Genomic DNA, 17232 nt, shown 5'->3' on the forward strand with positions numbered 1-17232 from the left:
CCTCGATAAAGTGTACAATAATGTATTATATTCACACACAAGCTAGTATGAGAGTATACTCAACATGTGCATAGTTCACAGGCACATATCAACAGACATGTGATTCACAATCACGTCGTCACCAGATACGTGGTCAACAGACAAATGATTCATAACAACATAATCACAAGATACTCAGTCTACAATTATATAATTCACAATCACGTGGTCACCAGATACATAATCCATAGAAATGGTCTAAAAAATAAAATAAAATGAATATATTCAAATATGGTACATAATTTTTAAAGAAGCCGTTTTGCTTTGTTCTTTATCGATGCGATGGTGTCAGTGACGTGGTTTTTCATTGCAACAAGCGCACGCCAGTCGCCGACGAGTTCCGAAACGTTGTCGTTTTCCTCAGAGTGCTTATAGCAGAGAGGCAGGTCAGTCAGGTAGCTCTCCAGGTCCTCGAGAGACTCTATTATTTCAAACAGCTCGTTCCTGTCGGACTTAAATGAGGGTACCTTGAAAAGGGTGGACAGGTTAAACTTCCTCAAAACGTCCATCAGGTTATCCTTGTTCGCGTTCCTGCTCGTGGCGGCCAGGGTCGTCTCTTTGAGGGTGTTATACGGCTTCTTCGGCGCCTTTCCGTCCAGCTCCACCAGTCTGTCATGGTACTTGTCTATGTTTTCCAGGTACTTCTTCCGGAAGTCCTCGCTGTTAATCTTCAGTTGACTTGCGGTGCCAATTGACCTTATGAACTCCACAGCTGAGACGAGCAGTGTGAATGCGTATGCCTCGTCTGAAACGTGCCTTGCGGGGTGTCTGAAGTTCTGAATAAACTCGATTGAGGAGTAGAGTTCACTGGGATTGGTGAGAATGAGCGTGAGTATTATCAAAGGAAACGCCTCATCACAGCTAACTTCCTTATTACTAAAGATAAATTAATACCAATGACGTTGTTAGTATAAACAATAAGTGTCCAAATAACCTAGTGTGGTTAACAAGGAGGATATATTAACGTAAACTACGGTATGTTATAATTAAATGTGCGCATATATTAGAGTATATTAGTGTATGTTAGGGTATATGTAAATGCATCAAAGTAAATAAAGTGTAAGTTTGTGGATATACCTAACTATATACTTATATACAAATATCACCAATGACTCACGTGACTTTTTGAATCGAGTAAACAACTAATCTACAAAAATTTAAAATAATTATCAATTTGTCCCTGGGAGACTTATACTTGTATAAATTTTTCAGCTGATTTTGTGCCTGCTTCAACGTATCCAAATCACCCATTTCATGTATCTCTAGATGATGAGGCTCAATCCAACTTAGGCAGCGCATTTGTATTTCCAGCTTCTCATCCTCAACAATGTCGCCAGGATCCATACGGTAGCACCTGAAAGTGATTAAATACATGAAATACTCATTGGTGTAATTAACCAATCACTATGGATTATCATCAATAGGTTCATATTAACAGCAAATGACTAATAACTTGAATAAGCGTATTAACAGCAATGCGCACCTTGGATATAATTTTTGCATGGTAAACTTCTCGAAACACTCAACAGTCTCTAGCTTCTCCTCGTCACTCAAATCCATAAATATTTCAAGCTAAATGGCGCTATTTAATTCTCAAACGTACAGATAGCAGCTTCGGTGTGTAAATATCTATGAAGTTGTGTGATATTGTTGCCACTTCGGCTCTGACCATGTTCCCGGGTAACATAACGACCAGCCTAAGTGTGTTTTATGGGAAGCTATAAAACTAACCCCTTGATTGCACTAACAACATCAGCGCAGCACGGGTGCTTCAAACGCTCCAGAAACTTATTGTAAGGGGTTTCAGGCCTAGAGTAAATGGAGCCTAAAGTTACAGTTAAATACTGAAGCGTCGTAAACTACAATTAACGAATACAAAATACGTTTAGTTTATATTACATATCAAACGACCAACTGTATATGTGTGTATTTATGAACGTAAACCTACTGGCAGATTCAAATGAGCTAGAAACTGATTTATATGTTTCACACGAATCGGTGTAATTTAGGGACCGGGGCGGCTGTATAGCAGTGTCATAACCGTGTGTTTTCCCATCGTCGAAGTAGTTGAAAAGGTTATTTGAATCCTCGGTTATAGAAGAATGCCAAGATCTACCGCTATCGTCTTCAGTAGAGTAGTTCCTGGGCGAAAAAACCTTTATGGGCGCCGCCTTCTTGATTTCTGTACAAAATAATTAAAAATTAAACTATGTGTCACGTTACCTTCTGGAATTGAGGCTTCTATAAGATCGAATTCGTCAACCATTTTGAAAGTTGACCCCAATCAGAAGAGCGAGTACATAGTAACCAGTGATGATATTGATGACTCAAAGGATAAAATATTTTACAAATATAAAATTAACAGCCAAAATAACCAAAAATAAACAAGTATGAGTTTTTATTGTATCATCACCTAATTGTTGTGTTTATGTTAAGCAGAAAATCATTGGTTTAATTGTTATATTTTTAAGATAAATTTTGTAATATTATATTTTTTACAGTTAGATTTGTATGAAAATAATTTTATACAACTTGATTCATTGATGTTATAGTAATTGGATTAAACGATGAATAAAGTACTATATTGGTTGCGCGGGCTCGAAACGCTTTTTTATTTGTTACTTATAGCCATTTCAGTGGTTTCAGTAGGAATTATACAAGTGTTTTGCTTCATTTTATTGTTCCCGGCGCTATTTTATGATAGATATATAGTCCATAAAATTGGCAACAAGATTATATTCTTTTTGATTAACTTAAGTAAGCACATATATTAAAAATATCCAAAAACATGATTAAAACAATATTTAGTCGCCTTTCACATAAATAGACGGTGGAAGTGTGAAATATTAACGGACATTCCTGATAGAGATCGCAAAAAAAGAAGAATATACATGTTCAACCACCTTAAAATTACCGGTGAGTTTAAAAGGAGTATATATTTATATCATTTTAAAAAAAATAACATCTAACTATTTTATTAGACCCTCTCGTATCGACCTACGTCGGAATGAAGTATTTCACCGGGTGCCTCTACAAGGATTCCTTGCACAAAGGATACCCAAAGTGTTTCTTAAGTTTAATTGGACAAGTTCCAATTTACTTTGAATACGATAGGGAAAGGGGCACTAAGACGGTGAAGAAGGAATGTGTAGCTGGAGTGATGGACGTAAGCACAATTTACACACACCAAATTGTTTTAGAGGTGTAAAGAGCTGATGGATAACGGGTTTGACATAATAGTATACCCGGAAGGCACAAGGAGTAAGACCGGGAAGCTACAGGAGTTTAAAGACGGATTCTTCCGCTTCTCAATGGACAACGACTACGAAATTGTCCCATGTGGTACGCAATATTAAAATATTAATTGATTTATAGCTGTTCACAACACAAACATTCTTGTAAGTGAACACGTGTTTGTATTGAACGGGACGTGCTATCTGATGGCAGGAAAACCCATTTCACCTAAGGTACGGTCATCTGATACCCGGATATAAAAAGATATTCAGGGGAAGACTCTGGAAGATCTTAAGTTTGAAGTGAGGAAGTCGATATACAAGTTAATGAAGCTAGCTCCAACATTCAAGCCGGAACTAGAGACTGTGAACGAACTGGAGTAAAATTCAGAAAACAGAGGTTCAAACCTGGAAAATAATGTACATCTGTATATAGTTGGTCGTATACACTAGAATACTGTGAAATTGAATAATATGTGAATGTGTATTTGTAGTGACGGATGTGTATAGCCTACAATCAAATTTAATAGCCGTTTATAACGTTTTTGTCGGTGTCAAATCATTTTGGAATTAATTAAAAATGATATATGTTAGTATTGAAATAAAAGTAAAAGAAAAGCACTGTGTAAATGAGGAATTAACCCAATTAATAATAATACGGAATTGAAGTTATATAAGTTTTATTGAGACTGAAGTCGTGTTATTTCAAGTTTAAAAGCATTTGACGGTCCAATGAAAGGTAGTTGAAGATTAATCATAGGCAAATTGATGTAAATTCCAGTAACCCTATTTTGATAAACATCTTCTACTTTAAACCGGACTCCGTTACATGATCTGTTCAACATAACAGAAATAGTTGATATTTATAGATTTAAAAGTAGTAAGTTTTGTAAAGAAAGATGGTTTGGAACGAGTGGTGGCCTCACGACCCAGTGCCTAAGTCACGAGTTACAGATCCATACGTAGTGAGACCGACGCCTCAGCAGGTACAAACTATGTTTAAAACAGTTAGATGAGCAGATTATAAGGATCTAATACCTCTAATTTTAGTTTATACAGTTAGTTTGTCAAGGTACACTCCTCAAACCAATGCTGATACTTGAACATAATATTCCACGTATTTACCCACATGTACAAGTGTTGACGATGTAACCTATAGGTGTACTGGTGGTGTGCCTGCGGAATGAGTAAAAATCAGCCCTGGTGTGACGGTTCGCATAAAGGAACAAGTAAGTTGCCGAGCAACTAGTCAATGTGTGTTTGTAAACGAACCACCGGATCACAAGATTAAAATAACAATTTATGTAGAGTTTAAGCCTGTGATGTACGTCCCACAGAGTAAAAGCAAAGCGCTGCTGTGCGGATGTAAATTTTCGGGAAATAGACCCCTGTGTGACGGCTCGCACCTGTGGGTCAAGGCGCGCAGAAGCATGGCGAAAGCAGCAGTTGGCACATTCGGGTTCTTCTTCACGATGGGAGTGTTCACGACCTGGATTTTCCACCCATAACTGTTTAAGTGTAAATAATTTGTTACTAAGTTTAACGCTTACTGTACACGTGGTCATAAGTACATTTACAATTTAACACACTTAAAGATGACAGAATTTCAATTCAATAAAAAGATTAGAATAATGTTTGTAACTCTAGGCTAAAAAGGGGTTCTTACACATGTATGATACTAATTAAGGTAGATAAATAGAAAAAAAAATTATAAACAGTTAGGACCACAACTAGTCGCCATTAGTCAATGAGTATCGTAATGGAACAGGAGTGAGTTAAAACCTAAGGTGGCCTCAGCCTCTTATCAGTGCGATCCCCGTAAGTGGCAAGGGCAGGAGCGAGTTTGGCATGGAGCTTGTACGTTAACACGTGAGCAGTGAGTCCCTTCTGCACGAGTCGACCGAACAAGTAGGCCTGGTTGTGGACGTAGTGGATTTGCAGGTGAGCGAAGTCGACGAGCTCCTCCAAAGTGCCAAGCACACTGACCTTGCCCCTGAGACCGGAGTAGAATTTGAACTGCCGAGTTAAGCTGTAGCGAGTCCAGAAACCGAGAAGGGCAACAAACCAATTCTTGCAGTCGGAGAAGGCTAAGAGCTCCACCAGTGTCTCATCAGAGTCCACGAAGAGGAACTTGTGCTGCTTCAGCTTGTGTCCGAGGGCGGCGCAGGCGAAGCCGTCGGCGATCGAGCCCTGATAACTGTCCGTGGGCACCAAGTGAGTGAACCTTAGCCTGGGAGCCATGAAGCCGTCACCGTCAGTCACGCCCACGTGGTGGAAGACGGTAAGCTTCTGACGAAGGTCAAAAACGCGCTCGCTTAGTTCCATGGGGGCCCCGAAGGCAGTTCCAAAGGCAAGGATAGCAGCAGCTAGGGCGTTCCTCTTGATCAGACTAACGATAATGCACACGACATCCGCCACGAAAAGGTAAGAAAACAAGTCTGGCGATGCTGATCCAACTAACGTTCCTGATGAATAAGCTAGGCCGTTGTCCCCGAACATTACGAGTAATATCGAACCATGTAGGTGTCGTGGAAACGTGATAGCAATGGTGTTTGTTAGTAAGCCTTGAGATAAATCTTAAAATATCATTGAAAATTAAGACATTTTTAAAGGAAACTAGAAAAGCATCATCTGTTCACATCATTTTTAACTAAATCTCTAAAATTGTGGACATACTTAGTGTATTATAACAAAATATTATGTTAAGCTTTCTTGAGCTTAACTACCAATTTTAAGCAAATTTCCAAACCATTTGCTATATTGAATTATCAAAAAATCCCAAATAATACTGGATTCCACAAAAAAGTCCAAAAATATATAAGCCTTGCCAATTAATTACACTTGATTACATCCAGGGAGTATCTCTTACTGTCTATAGTTAATTGTGGAATCTTTTCAGCAAAATTTTTTATATTTATTATAAATTAGGGTCTATAAGAATTATTAAAGTGAGTTAAAAAGTGAAGAATGAGAATAAAGGTGTATAATTATCGAGAGGGACTGTATATTCAAGAATTGAAGAACAAAATGTATAAATTGATATAAAAACTAACAGAAGCGATGGAGAACAATTAAATAAGTGATATCCCACAGTCCTAACTCAAATTTGATATGTGTTCGTGAAATTAGTGGCTATAGTGATGCATGTAATATCAAATAAAAAATAAGTGACCAAATTAAATAAAATCCTTATAAATATTAAACAACCTAAAGTGTTAATTTTATGTTATTTAAAAAATTAACTTAAATATTTAATAAACTGTTGAAGTGGTGATAAACTGGCTTTATAATATATTGGACACATTATCAAAATAAAAATTTAAAAATAAAAAAATTAGCAAAAAATTTTGTTATCCAATAATGACCATTTAGATTATATGTGTTGTCTATAATTGTGTGTCGAACAGTTGTGGTTGATTTGATGACATAAAATTTTTTACACACCAACACCATTAGCTATCATCATTGATAGAATCCTATAATTATCTATTATTTTACATTTATGAAAGTGTTAAAAATTTTGTTTTGTCAAAATTGACAAGAAGACTAATTGCACATCAAGTTCCACTGAATAAGGTTACCAAAGAAATTATTAACACAAATATGAAAAAATATACATTAAAATATATTACAAAATGAGTTACACTGTACAATTCTGTGTTTTAGACAGTGGTATATTGCCATTGACTACATTTGGTCAATTGTTATGAATATTTTACACATTCTTCAATAATTGATGCGATAGACTCATTTGCTGCGATATCACTGGCTTTACAAGTTTTAACTAGTGAACCTTCGTGTATCACCCATACCGAGGTACAAGTTTTCAAGACTTTAACATCGTGTGCAGTGACGAACGTCGTACAGTGGTTGAAATATTTATGTAATAAATCGTATACGGGAACTTCCAATTCATCTTTTCTTGAACTTGCTTCTTCGTTAACATCTTCCTCCGGGGGTTCATCTACTATTATTATTCTAAAGAAGTCCCTGTACAGTACTAATCTTGCCAATGACAGTGTTCTGAGTTGAGTAGTAGATAGTAACATATCACTTTCATCTCCAGGTTTAGTATATTTCTTTGTGATGGATTGAGCACCTTTTGTTTTCTGATGATACAAAAGAGGCTCCTCAGGTACCAAAATACTATCCAACTTATTAGCTCCAGGAAGCTCGTTAACGAAGTTCAAAAGACCACACTTATTTAAGGCGTCGTTTATATCGGCGTCACTGAACAATCTTCTAGGATCTAAAAATCTACGCACAGTCCAACCCTTAAATACAAAAGGCAGTTGTGGCAACACACCTATGATTTGTCGAAGGACAACCTTGGGGATATCATTCAGGTCTTTACCATCCAACATTACTTGGCCTGTTCTGTTTTCAATTATGTTCTGTAGTACTGACAACAGGGTTGTCTTGCCAGCACCCGATCTTCCTACTATACCAATAATCTCTGCTTTATGAGCTGACACTGTGAGGTGTGTTAGAATCATATTCTCTGGGGTATGTATATTTATTGAATAGACACACACATCTTTTATTTCAACTCCCGAATGATATGAATTCATAAAAGATTCAACATCTAAAATGTGTATTTTAGGATTATATAACATTTTTTGTATACCACACAATTTCTTATTCTCAAGCTTAAACTCAGCAGCTCTCCTCTTTAACAATTGATTTTTATTTACAGTAACACCTTTCCGGTTAGGATTAATAATAAATTCTTCATGAATATTGTGGAATCTGTCAAAAACTAATCCCTGGCCAGGAGGAACAAAATATTTAAATCTTTCAACGGGAACCAAAATCTTTTCTATATACGAATACATCACTGCAAAGAAGTTGAATGATTTAAGAACATTTGAACATAAAGAAATCGCCAAACCGAAATATCCAACACTCATATTATATTTGGTATACTTATCCAACACAATGGGAATAACAAGAACAATGAATGTTGTGGATGAGAATATCCAATTAAAAGTTAATGATATCCAAGCTGTTACACCATTAATCAAAAAACGACACCTAGTCTTATAATCACGTTGTTCATAAAACCTTATTTCATAATCTGAATCTTTTTTAAAACTCCTGTTAACCGATGATCCAGATATAGCATCTTCTATGACAGAGTTAACATGTAAACAAGTTTCATAATATGTAAAGTACATCATTTTAGTAGCAAACACAAATTTTACCAACAAATATAGAATAAATAATAGTGCAAGAGCAAAAAATGGTATGGCAATCGGTATAAGATAAAACAGTGTAATTATGTTAATGAGAAGTTGCATCGATGAAAGTAAAAATAAAGATAAAAAAATACCAAAAACGTCATCGATATTCATAATATCACACGAGAAATATGTCATCATATGACTAACATGTTTCTTGATTTTAACTACCGACGAACTATTTTTAAAGATTGAATTCACACAATATTCACTCAGTTTACGAGATAACGTATAACAAGCTATGGTTATGGAAATGGTTGCTATAAATGATATAATCATTATTATTGAAACAAACATTGTGATAATTTTAAATGAAAACTTACTGTGTGTTTTTATTTTATCAAAATCAATTTGAACACCATTCTTATAGTCATTAATATTATTAGATATGTAATCAGACAACCTTGTTGACAAGACATATTTTATACTATCCATAACATTAATTCCAATATACAACACAATGTACAAAATGAATAGGAACAGGGCGGGAGAAAGGACTATCTTATATGGGTTTAATTTAGCACCTCCTAATAACTTGTCAGATACAGATTTGAATGAGATAGAATATAACGATTTGGTAACTTCCACACGACCTAGTCTACTACTGGATCCTGAAGAACATAGACTTAACATATCCTTTGTCATTGCATTCAACTGGCACGGTTGATCTAGTGGTGACAGATAATTAAACTCGACAGTTCTTTTTATATTTTTAACAAAATCATGTAAATGTGCACAGAATTTCAATGATTCGTCCTTAACTTCATAAACTGGAACATTATAGTATACACTTAAATCAGTCGATTTGAGAGATGTTTCAAGACTTTGTTTAGATGCGGTTAAAACAACTGACAGGTCATCCTTTACCAATAATCCAGTTTTTACATTAAACAGGTTATTGAACATAATCTTAATTACGTAGGGATCAAGGCACTGGAACGAGGCATCCAAACACATTAAGAACGAACACTTGCTGTTATTATACTCCTTGTTGACTTTATGGAACACCAAATAAGCATATATTGCACGAGCCAACTCCACTCTCACTCTCTGACGTCCACTGAGTGAATGTGCATTATCTGACACTACTCTGAGGTCACCCTTATCCCAGGTTGATATGTCAAGTTCTAGTTCAACAGCCTTCAGCACAGTGTTGTACAGTTGTTCATCAAACTTATAACCAAATACAATGTTGGATCTAATTGTACCCTGTTGTAGGAATATATCTTGTGATGCATAGAATATTGGCATTGATGTGTGTAATGGTACAACAGCCATTGAGCCACCAACTAGGGTCATCTCACCAAGCATTGTTTTGATAAAGTTAGATTTACCAGAACCCTTGGATCCTGTGACAATAGCCATCTCACCACGTTTTAGTTCAAAGTTGACATCTGTCAAAAAAGGTTCGTAGTTTTTGTTTAGTAAGTCATTGCGTGTGTGAACCCATGTGAATGAGGCGTTTTTGTAGTATACAACAGAATCTTTTGGGATTTTGTTCGTGGTATAACTTATATCAGAAGAAACTTGGGTAGAACCAACAAATTTAGTGTCAACAGAATAAAAGTTAGGTGATGAGTCTTTAATCAATTTATCCATTCTTTTAAAAGATACCACTGACATACCAACTACCTTTAATGCTCTTGGTATTACAAACAATGAGTGAACAATTCTCAAAAATATATAGAATGATGCCATTAGTGAAGCAGTATCTACATCTGTAATTACAGAGGCATCAACCACCGATTTTACAAAATATCTTTGAATAATATAAAAGGTGACATTCATACAAACAACATATAGTGTGTTGTTAAAATGAAATAGGAAAAATACCAATACTAGTAATGCAAGTTCGTTGTTTCTAGCCTTATTAATAATGTTAATTGCAATATCATCATATAACATCTTCTTAATAAGTGGCAAAAATGGGAACATATCATTACACTTAGTGATTTTATAATCTCTCAAATAAAAAACAAATCTAAGGGTTAAAATATTTATAACCTCAACAAACAGCATAAGAAATGTAAATACTAGTCCAACAACATATAAAACCCACAATTTCATTTTAAGTCCGTATGAAAGTAAAAATATACCGTATCCAAAATCTGTGGCAAACTCAATTATATGCTTTACTGCTTCAAATGTCAGTGAAAAATAATAAGTATCGTTCCATTCATAAGAAAACAATTTAGGACTAATATCCTTGTTCTGGTATCTCATAGCTTCGCAGTAAAATGGGTTTTTAGAACATTCTGAGTCAGGTGAACAACTGTGCAATACTTGATTACAAACTTGTAATTGGTTAGATCCATTAATATTATTATAAAATTTACGCCTATAGCACAGTAAATGTTGAAATAAACTCAGTGACAAAAGATAGTGAACAACATAAATTAACCTTTGAATATAAAAATGTAAATTATCTATAATCAGTCCGTCCAATATTTGAAAACCTACAATAGCTGCCAATAGTCCAAATGCTTTAGGTATTTTTATAGACTCATCACTCAAAAACTTAAGAAGCTTTTGAACTAAAATTACTATGCTCATACTTAAAACATTAGTGACAACCAAACCTAAACTTAAAACAAGGAATCGCTTCCAAAATGTTAAGAAAAGGGCACGGCATAATATTGACTTTGGCGGTTTAGAACCAGATTTAGATCCATATACCTCATAACGTTCCAATCTGATTAAACTATCGGTGATGTGTTTAGAAAAGATTGGGTGCCAACGTAATATCTGGTCAGATACAGGCAATGGATGATACTTATATGGTTCAATATTGCGTTTCGTCACTAAAAAAACCCATTTGGCGGCCCAATGGTAAAACAAATGCCGAAACGGCGTAAGTGTATCATAAAATCTATATGCATCATCTCTTCTGTTCTTAAAATCGGATTTACGATACGGTTCACTTTCCCAATACATGGGATTAGGATCCTCCCCGACCTTTAGATTTTTATTTACAGAAGGTGTATTCATTTTATAAATTAATATTATTATATATTTCCTGTTTAATAATATTTAATTAAAAGAATGGTTTTATCGAATCGAACAACATTTAATATCAACTCTGATAAATCTCCACATTAAATAGTGAATAAAAATCCGAATTCCAAAACTTAAAATATCGAATAAACATTAACTTTTATTTATGTTTGTTTTCAAATTTATACACTAAATTATATTAACCTAGATATAAGTTAACACGAGGATGTGTTATGGTCCCCATTCTTAGAAAGACCAATATCCAAAAGATAAGATTTAATATAGATTCCAATTTAAGCTCCGTGATTATTATAATAAATAAATATTAAAGTTTTCGGTGTATTGAAAATATGTTATCGAGGTTGACGATAAGGTATTAAATAATATTCATATTCTTAATAAAAACCTTTGTTTACTACAAAGATATTTGCTTTCCTATATTATTATTGATAGGAAAATGATCAAATTAAAATAAAATAGTACGTCCAATACTATATATCAAATTTAATATGAGTTTTAACACCCAGTAAGTTCCTTTATTCTTAAGTTTTATTGATAAGAACCATTAATTACTATTGTTTACATGGTTTTAGGCTATCTCTGCAGCTTTGAATGGTTTAATTCCACTTCCTTTGTTATGAATAGGAATTGTAATTTTTTCTTCGTTTATTTTTATTTTAAATTTATATAAAGTTTCAGACTTTGTCCCATCCATTCTTTACAGTTGACAAGCCCGTACCAAACTTTACATATGACAAGATCTTTTAACTTAAATCCCCATGTTTGTTAAATGTCAACATCGCTCACACCTGGCACATTTATACTATTTAGATTCTATTTGGAATCTTGATAAACTATGGGTAGAATCATTCTATAATTCCACTGAATCATAGTTTAATGTATATAAATACAATATAATATTAATTTTAATGTGAATAATGGTGAATAAAATTTTATGACATATACCAGAGACGTATATTACATTAGGCAACAATTAAAACAAGTTATGTGTTGCCATTGACTACATTTGGTCAATTGTTATGAATATTTTACACATTCTTCAATAATTGATGCGATAGACTCATTTGCTGCGATATCACTGGCTTTACAAGTTTTAACTAGTGAACCTTCGTGTATCACCCATACCGAGGTACAAGTTTTCAAGACTTTAACATCGTGTGCAGTGACGAACGTCGTACAGTGACCAAAGTATTTGCGTAGAAGATTATAAATTTCAATTCCTTGATCGTCCGATTTAGCACGCTTCTCTTCAGCCAAGTCTTCTTGTGGAGGTTCGTCTACAACTATCATTCTATAAAAATCTTTGTACAGGACTAATCTTGCAAACATTAAAGTTCTGATTTGTGTGCTTGATAATAGCTTACAGTTGCCGAAATAATGTTTGTTCAACTCAATATAGTTGTTTTCATTTTCGCTTCTATTTTTGGATTGGTTCGTATCTGAATGTGAGTCAATTAAATCCCCATCAGGAATTATAACAGTGTCTAACCCTTTAGAGCCAGGCAGAGTGTTAACAAATTCTAGGAAACTGCACTTATCCAAAGCTTCATAGATTTCATGATCAGGAAACAAATTTCTAGGATCTAGGAATCTACGGATAGTCCAACCTTTGAATAAGAATGGTAGTTGTGGAACAACACCAATAACTTGTCGAAGGACAACCTTGGGTAAATCGTTCAAATCCTTGCCATCTAATACTACGTGACCTGTTCTGTTTTCGTTTATGTTTTGTAATGCTGATAAGAGAGTTGTTTTACCTGCGCCTGTCTTACCAATTACCCCAATAATTTCAGATTTATGTGCTGAGACAGAAAGGTGTTTTAAAATCATATTATCTGAATTACGGTCAAGTGAGGCATAAATACAAACGTTTTGCAACTTTATACCCGAATGATCTGATGATAGATAACGGTCAACATCGAGGAAGTGTATCCTAGGATGATAAAAGAATTTTCGTAGACGATAAAATTTTTTATTTTCCGCTCGGAACTCAATTGATCTTCTTTTCAACAATTGTTTTTTGTCCAGGAAACTAACTTTTTTATCTGATTGATTAACGACATATTCTTCGTGGGTGTTAGGACATGGATCGAACGTGAGCTTTTGGCCCAGAGGAATGAAATACTGAAACCTTTCAATTGAACCCATTAACATTTGAACACAAGCATAAATTAAGGCGAAGTTGCTATATGATTTGATCACATTTGTGCAGAGAGATAGAGCCAAACCAAAATAACCGACGGTCATTTTATATTTGGAGTATTTGTCCAAAACGATTGGGATAACCAGAATAATGAATGTGGTTATTGAGAACATCCAAGTAAACACGACGGTGGACCATGAAACGACTGCAGCGAAAAGGAACTTGGTTCTAGCATTATAATCCCTTTGTTCCAAAAAATCTCTAATTAGATCAGAATTTCTATTGAAACTTCGGTAAACAGGCGACCCTAAGATGGTACGTTCAATAACAGTGTTAAGGTGGGCAAGTGATTCAAAAAACCCAAAGTTCAATGTACTGACGGACCCGATATATCTCCTTAAAACATAAACATAAGTTAAAATTATAGTGACTGCGATAAATGGGATGGAAAAAGGAATCACATAAAACAATGTAATTATGTTAGTGACCGTCTGAATGAACGAGAATAACAATAAAGCAAAAAATAACCCTGTAATATCATCAATCATCATAAGATCGCAAGAAATGAAGGTTAAAACTTGACTTATCTGTTTTTTAATTTTAACGACAGACGAACTATAATTGAACATAGTTTTGATACAGTATTCGTGGAGTTTGCGACATGAAATCAATGAACCCACTGAAATTGCTACGGTGGCCAAAAATGACAATATAATGATGATTGATACAAACATGACAGTAACACCGAGGGCAGAATTAGTATGTGTTTTGACTTTGTCGAGATCGACGTAATTACCCTTGTCGTATTCGTTGATGTTATTGATGATGTAGTCTGATAGGTTCGTAGACAAGATAAATTTACCATAGTCCATTGCGCTCAATGCCACAGTAAGAATAATGTACATTGAGAAAGTGAAAAGTGCAGGCTTCATATACACAAAATATGGATTAAACTTAATGCCTGCTAAGTGATCCTTGACGTATGTCTTAAAAGACTCACGGTAAATTTCCTTGTTAACCTCGGCACGACCGCATTTGGAATTGGCACTTGATAAACATATACCGAGCATATTGTTGTTCAAGCTGTTCAGCGTATAAGGGCCGGGTTTAGCAAAGGTCGAAAAGTTGAAATCGCCGTCGTGCTTATTGTTCTTCATAAAGTCGTGCAAGTTACTAAAGAACTTTAATTCCTTGGTTTTTATGTTATAAATTGGCACATTCGGAAACTGATTGGGATCAGATGGATTCATACATGTTTGAAGACCCTGTTTCGATGACGATAAAACAACACTTAAATCATCCTTTACCAATAATCCAGTTCTTACATTAAACAGGTTATTGAACATGATCTTAATTACGTAGGGATCAAGGCACTGGAACGAGGCATCCAAACACATTAAGAACGAACACTTGCTGTTATTATACTCCTTGTTGACTTTATGGAACACCAAATAAGCATATATTGCACGAGCCAACTCCACTCTCACTCTCTGACCTCCACTGAGTGAATGTGCATTATCTGACACAACTCTGAGGTCACCCTTATCCCAGGTTGATATGTCAAGTTCTAGTTCAACAGCCTTCAGCACAGTGTTGTACAGTTGTTCATCAAACTTATAACCAAATACAATGTTGGATCTAATTGTACCCTGTTGTAGGAATATATCTTGTGATGCATAGAATATTGGCATTGATGTGTGTAATGGTACAACAGCCATTGAGCCACCAACTAGGGTCATCTCACCAAGCATTGTTTTGATAAAGTTAGATTTACCAGAACCTTGAGAACCGGTAATTATGGCTATATCGCCACGTTTCAACACAAAGTTGACGTCTTTCAAAAATATGTCATAGTTCTTGTTTAATAGGTCGTCGCGTGTGTGAACCCATGTGAATGATGCGTCCTTGTAGTAGACTACAATGTCTTTAGGGAGCTGAGTTGTTAACTCAATGATATTATAGGAAGTTTTTGTGGAACCAGTAAATTTATTATCGGCGGCATAAAAATTAGGAGAACAACCAGAGAGGTACTTGTTTAGCCTTCTATAAGATGCGTATCCCATTCCAAAAACGTTTATGGCCCTGGGTATCAAAAACATAGAACCGACAATTTTCATATAAATGTAAAACGTTGTCATGAATCCTGCCGTATCTATATCGGAAATAACATTCACGTCGTTGACTGACTTAACAAAGTACCTTTTAATTATGTAAAATGAAGTGTTGATCCAGGTGCTGTAGATGCACATATTAAGTAATGTAATAAAATTTTTAACAAAGACTAATGAAAGCTCGTCGTTCCTCGTGCGAGTTATAATATTAAACCCGATGTCGTCAATCAACATTTTCTTAATTATACTTAGGGAGCCAAGGATGTCGTTGTACTTCGTTACTTTGTAATCCCTCACGTATAATATAAACTTATATATAACGGCATTGAAAATCTCAATGACAACCATAAAGAACAGGAACAAAGCACCGGCAAGATATAATGCCCATAAATTGGCCTTAACATGTTTCGACATCAAGTACACGCCGTAAATAAAATTTCCTAAAAATTGAACAAAATGTTCAACGTATTCCAATGCGCTTGCGATGTAAAAAGAGTCATAGAACACGTATGTGAATATTTTGGGGCTCATTTCTTTGCTTTGATACCGTAAGGCAGGGCAAAATAAAGGGTTTTTGGAACAAGGAGAATCAGGCAAACAACTGTGAAGTACCTCATTGCACGTGTTTAACTGGTTGGATCCATCGATATTGTTGTAATATGAGCGCCTATGAGATAGACAATGGCGATAGGCTACGATTGCGTACAAGTAATGAAAAGTGTATATCATCCTGCATATATAAAAATTTATATTCTCTAGGAGTACTCCCGAGAATATATGAAGAGTTATTATAGCAAACAACAACAATATCGTATAGCCTATATGTATAGAATGGTCGTTTAAGATTTCAAGCAACTTTTTGATCAAAATGGATATGCTTAAACTCAAAACGATGCCAAAGACTAGACCTGAAAACAAAACTGAAGCTCTTTTCCAGCAAGTTAATACAATGGCGCGAAGCAGGACGGATCTGTATGGTCTAACGGGCTTCTTACTAAACTTTGTGGCCTCGTAAAGATCCAATCTGACTAACCCGTCGCTAACGTGTTTTGAAAATATTGGTTCCCATTTTAAAATCTGATCTGAAACCTGTAAAGGGTGATATTTGTATGGTTCAACATATTTTTTTGATAGCACAAATGCCCATTTGTTAACCCAGTGAAAAAATATGTATTTTAAAAAACTGGTATCGTCGTAGTAACGGAACGATTTTTTCTTTAAATTCTTAAAATCCAATTTGCGATACACTTGACTATCCCAGAACAGCGATTCAGGTTCTTCTTCTAATATCAATGTCCTTTCAGAGGAACGTTTGTTCATATTTCTAAATCACAGAACTTCTTTCACGATTAACAATGATAAAATTACAGGACCCTAACGTTTAAGCAATCGACGTTGAACCTTTAAGATTCAATAACCATTGAAATTTATGTGAGTGATTTCCCTTCATC

General features: G+C 35.0%; 7 protein-coding genes across 7 annotated transcripts; 2 read left to right on the forward strand and 5 right to left on the reverse strand.

Moving 5' to 3' along the window:
• Positions 1 to 284: 284 nt before the first annotated feature.
• On the reverse strand, positions 285 to 2305 carry TOT_020000715 (vacuolar-protein sorting-associated protein; the record flags this gene model as incomplete). Its single annotated transcript, XM_009692465.1, has 7 exons — positions 285 to 915; positions 1157 to 1393; positions 1523 to 1611; positions 1643 to 1736; positions 1771 to 1864; positions 1988 to 2221; positions 2263 to 2305. The coding sequence occupies 7 exons, from the start codon at positions 2303 to 2305 to the stop codon at positions 285 to 287; spliced, it is 1422 nt and encodes a 473-aa protein (XP_009690760.1).
• Positions 2306 to 2606: 301 nt separating this feature from the next.
• On the forward strand, positions 2607 to 3656 carry TOT_020000716 (1-acylglycerol-3-phosphate O-acyltransferase; the record flags this gene model as incomplete). Its single annotated transcript, XM_009692466.1, has 6 exons — positions 2607 to 2796; positions 2848 to 2955; positions 3021 to 3205; positions 3240 to 3381; positions 3415 to 3506; positions 3546 to 3656. 6 exons carry the CDS (start codon positions 2607 to 2609, stop codon positions 3654 to 3656), a joined length of 828 nt encoding a protein of 275 aa, XP_009690761.1.
• Positions 3657 to 3952: 296 nt separating this feature from the next.
• TOT_020000717 (hypothetical protein) lies at positions 3953 to 4117 on the reverse strand (the record flags this gene model as incomplete). Its single annotated transcript, XM_009692467.1, has 1 exon — positions 3953 to 4117. The coding sequence occupies one exon, from the start codon at positions 4115 to 4117 to the stop codon at positions 3953 to 3955; it is 165 nt and encodes a 54-aa protein (XP_009690762.1).
• Positions 4118 to 4171: 54 nt separating this feature from the next.
• TOT_020000718 (uncharacterized protein) lies at positions 4172 to 4780 on the forward strand (the record flags this gene model as incomplete). Its single annotated transcript, XM_009692468.1, has 2 exons — positions 4172 to 4269; positions 4471 to 4780. The coding sequence occupies 2 exons, from the start codon at positions 4172 to 4174 to the stop codon at positions 4778 to 4780; spliced, it is 408 nt and encodes a 135-aa protein (XP_009690763.1).
• A 274-nt stretch (positions 4781 to 5054) lies between these two features.
• On the reverse strand, positions 5055 to 5771 carry TOT_020000719 (conserved hypothetical protein; the record flags this gene model as incomplete). The annotated part of the gene is made up of 1 exon (XM_009692469.1): positions 5055 to 5771. One exon carries the CDS (start codon positions 5769 to 5771, stop codon positions 5055 to 5057), a length of 717 nt encoding a protein of 238 aa, XP_009690764.1.
• A 1205-nt stretch (positions 5772 to 6976) lies between these two features.
• On the reverse strand, positions 6977 to 11446 carry TOT_020000720 (uncharacterized protein; the record flags this gene model as incomplete). The annotated part of the gene is made up of 2 exons (XM_009692470.1): positions 6977 to 9738; positions 10969 to 11446. The coding sequence occupies 2 exons, from the start codon at positions 11444 to 11446 to the stop codon at positions 6977 to 6979; spliced, it is 3240 nt and encodes a 1079-aa protein (XP_009690765.1).
• Positions 11447 to 12544: 1098 nt separating this feature from the next.
• TOT_020000721 (uncharacterized protein) lies at positions 12545 to 17101 on the reverse strand (the record flags this gene model as incomplete). The annotated part of the gene is made up of 1 exon (XM_009692471.1): positions 12545 to 17101. The coding sequence occupies one exon, from the start codon at positions 17099 to 17101 to the stop codon at positions 12545 to 12547; it is 4557 nt and encodes a 1518-aa protein (XP_009690766.1).
• Positions 17102 to 17232: the final 131 nt, after the last annotated feature.

The sequence above is a fragment of the Theileria orientalis genome, chromosome 2, assembly GCF_000740895.1.
Source record: "Theileria orientalis strain Shintoku DNA, chromosome 2, complete genome".
NCBI lineage: Eukaryota > Apicomplexa > Aconoidasida > Piroplasmida > Theileriidae > Theileria > Theileria orientalis.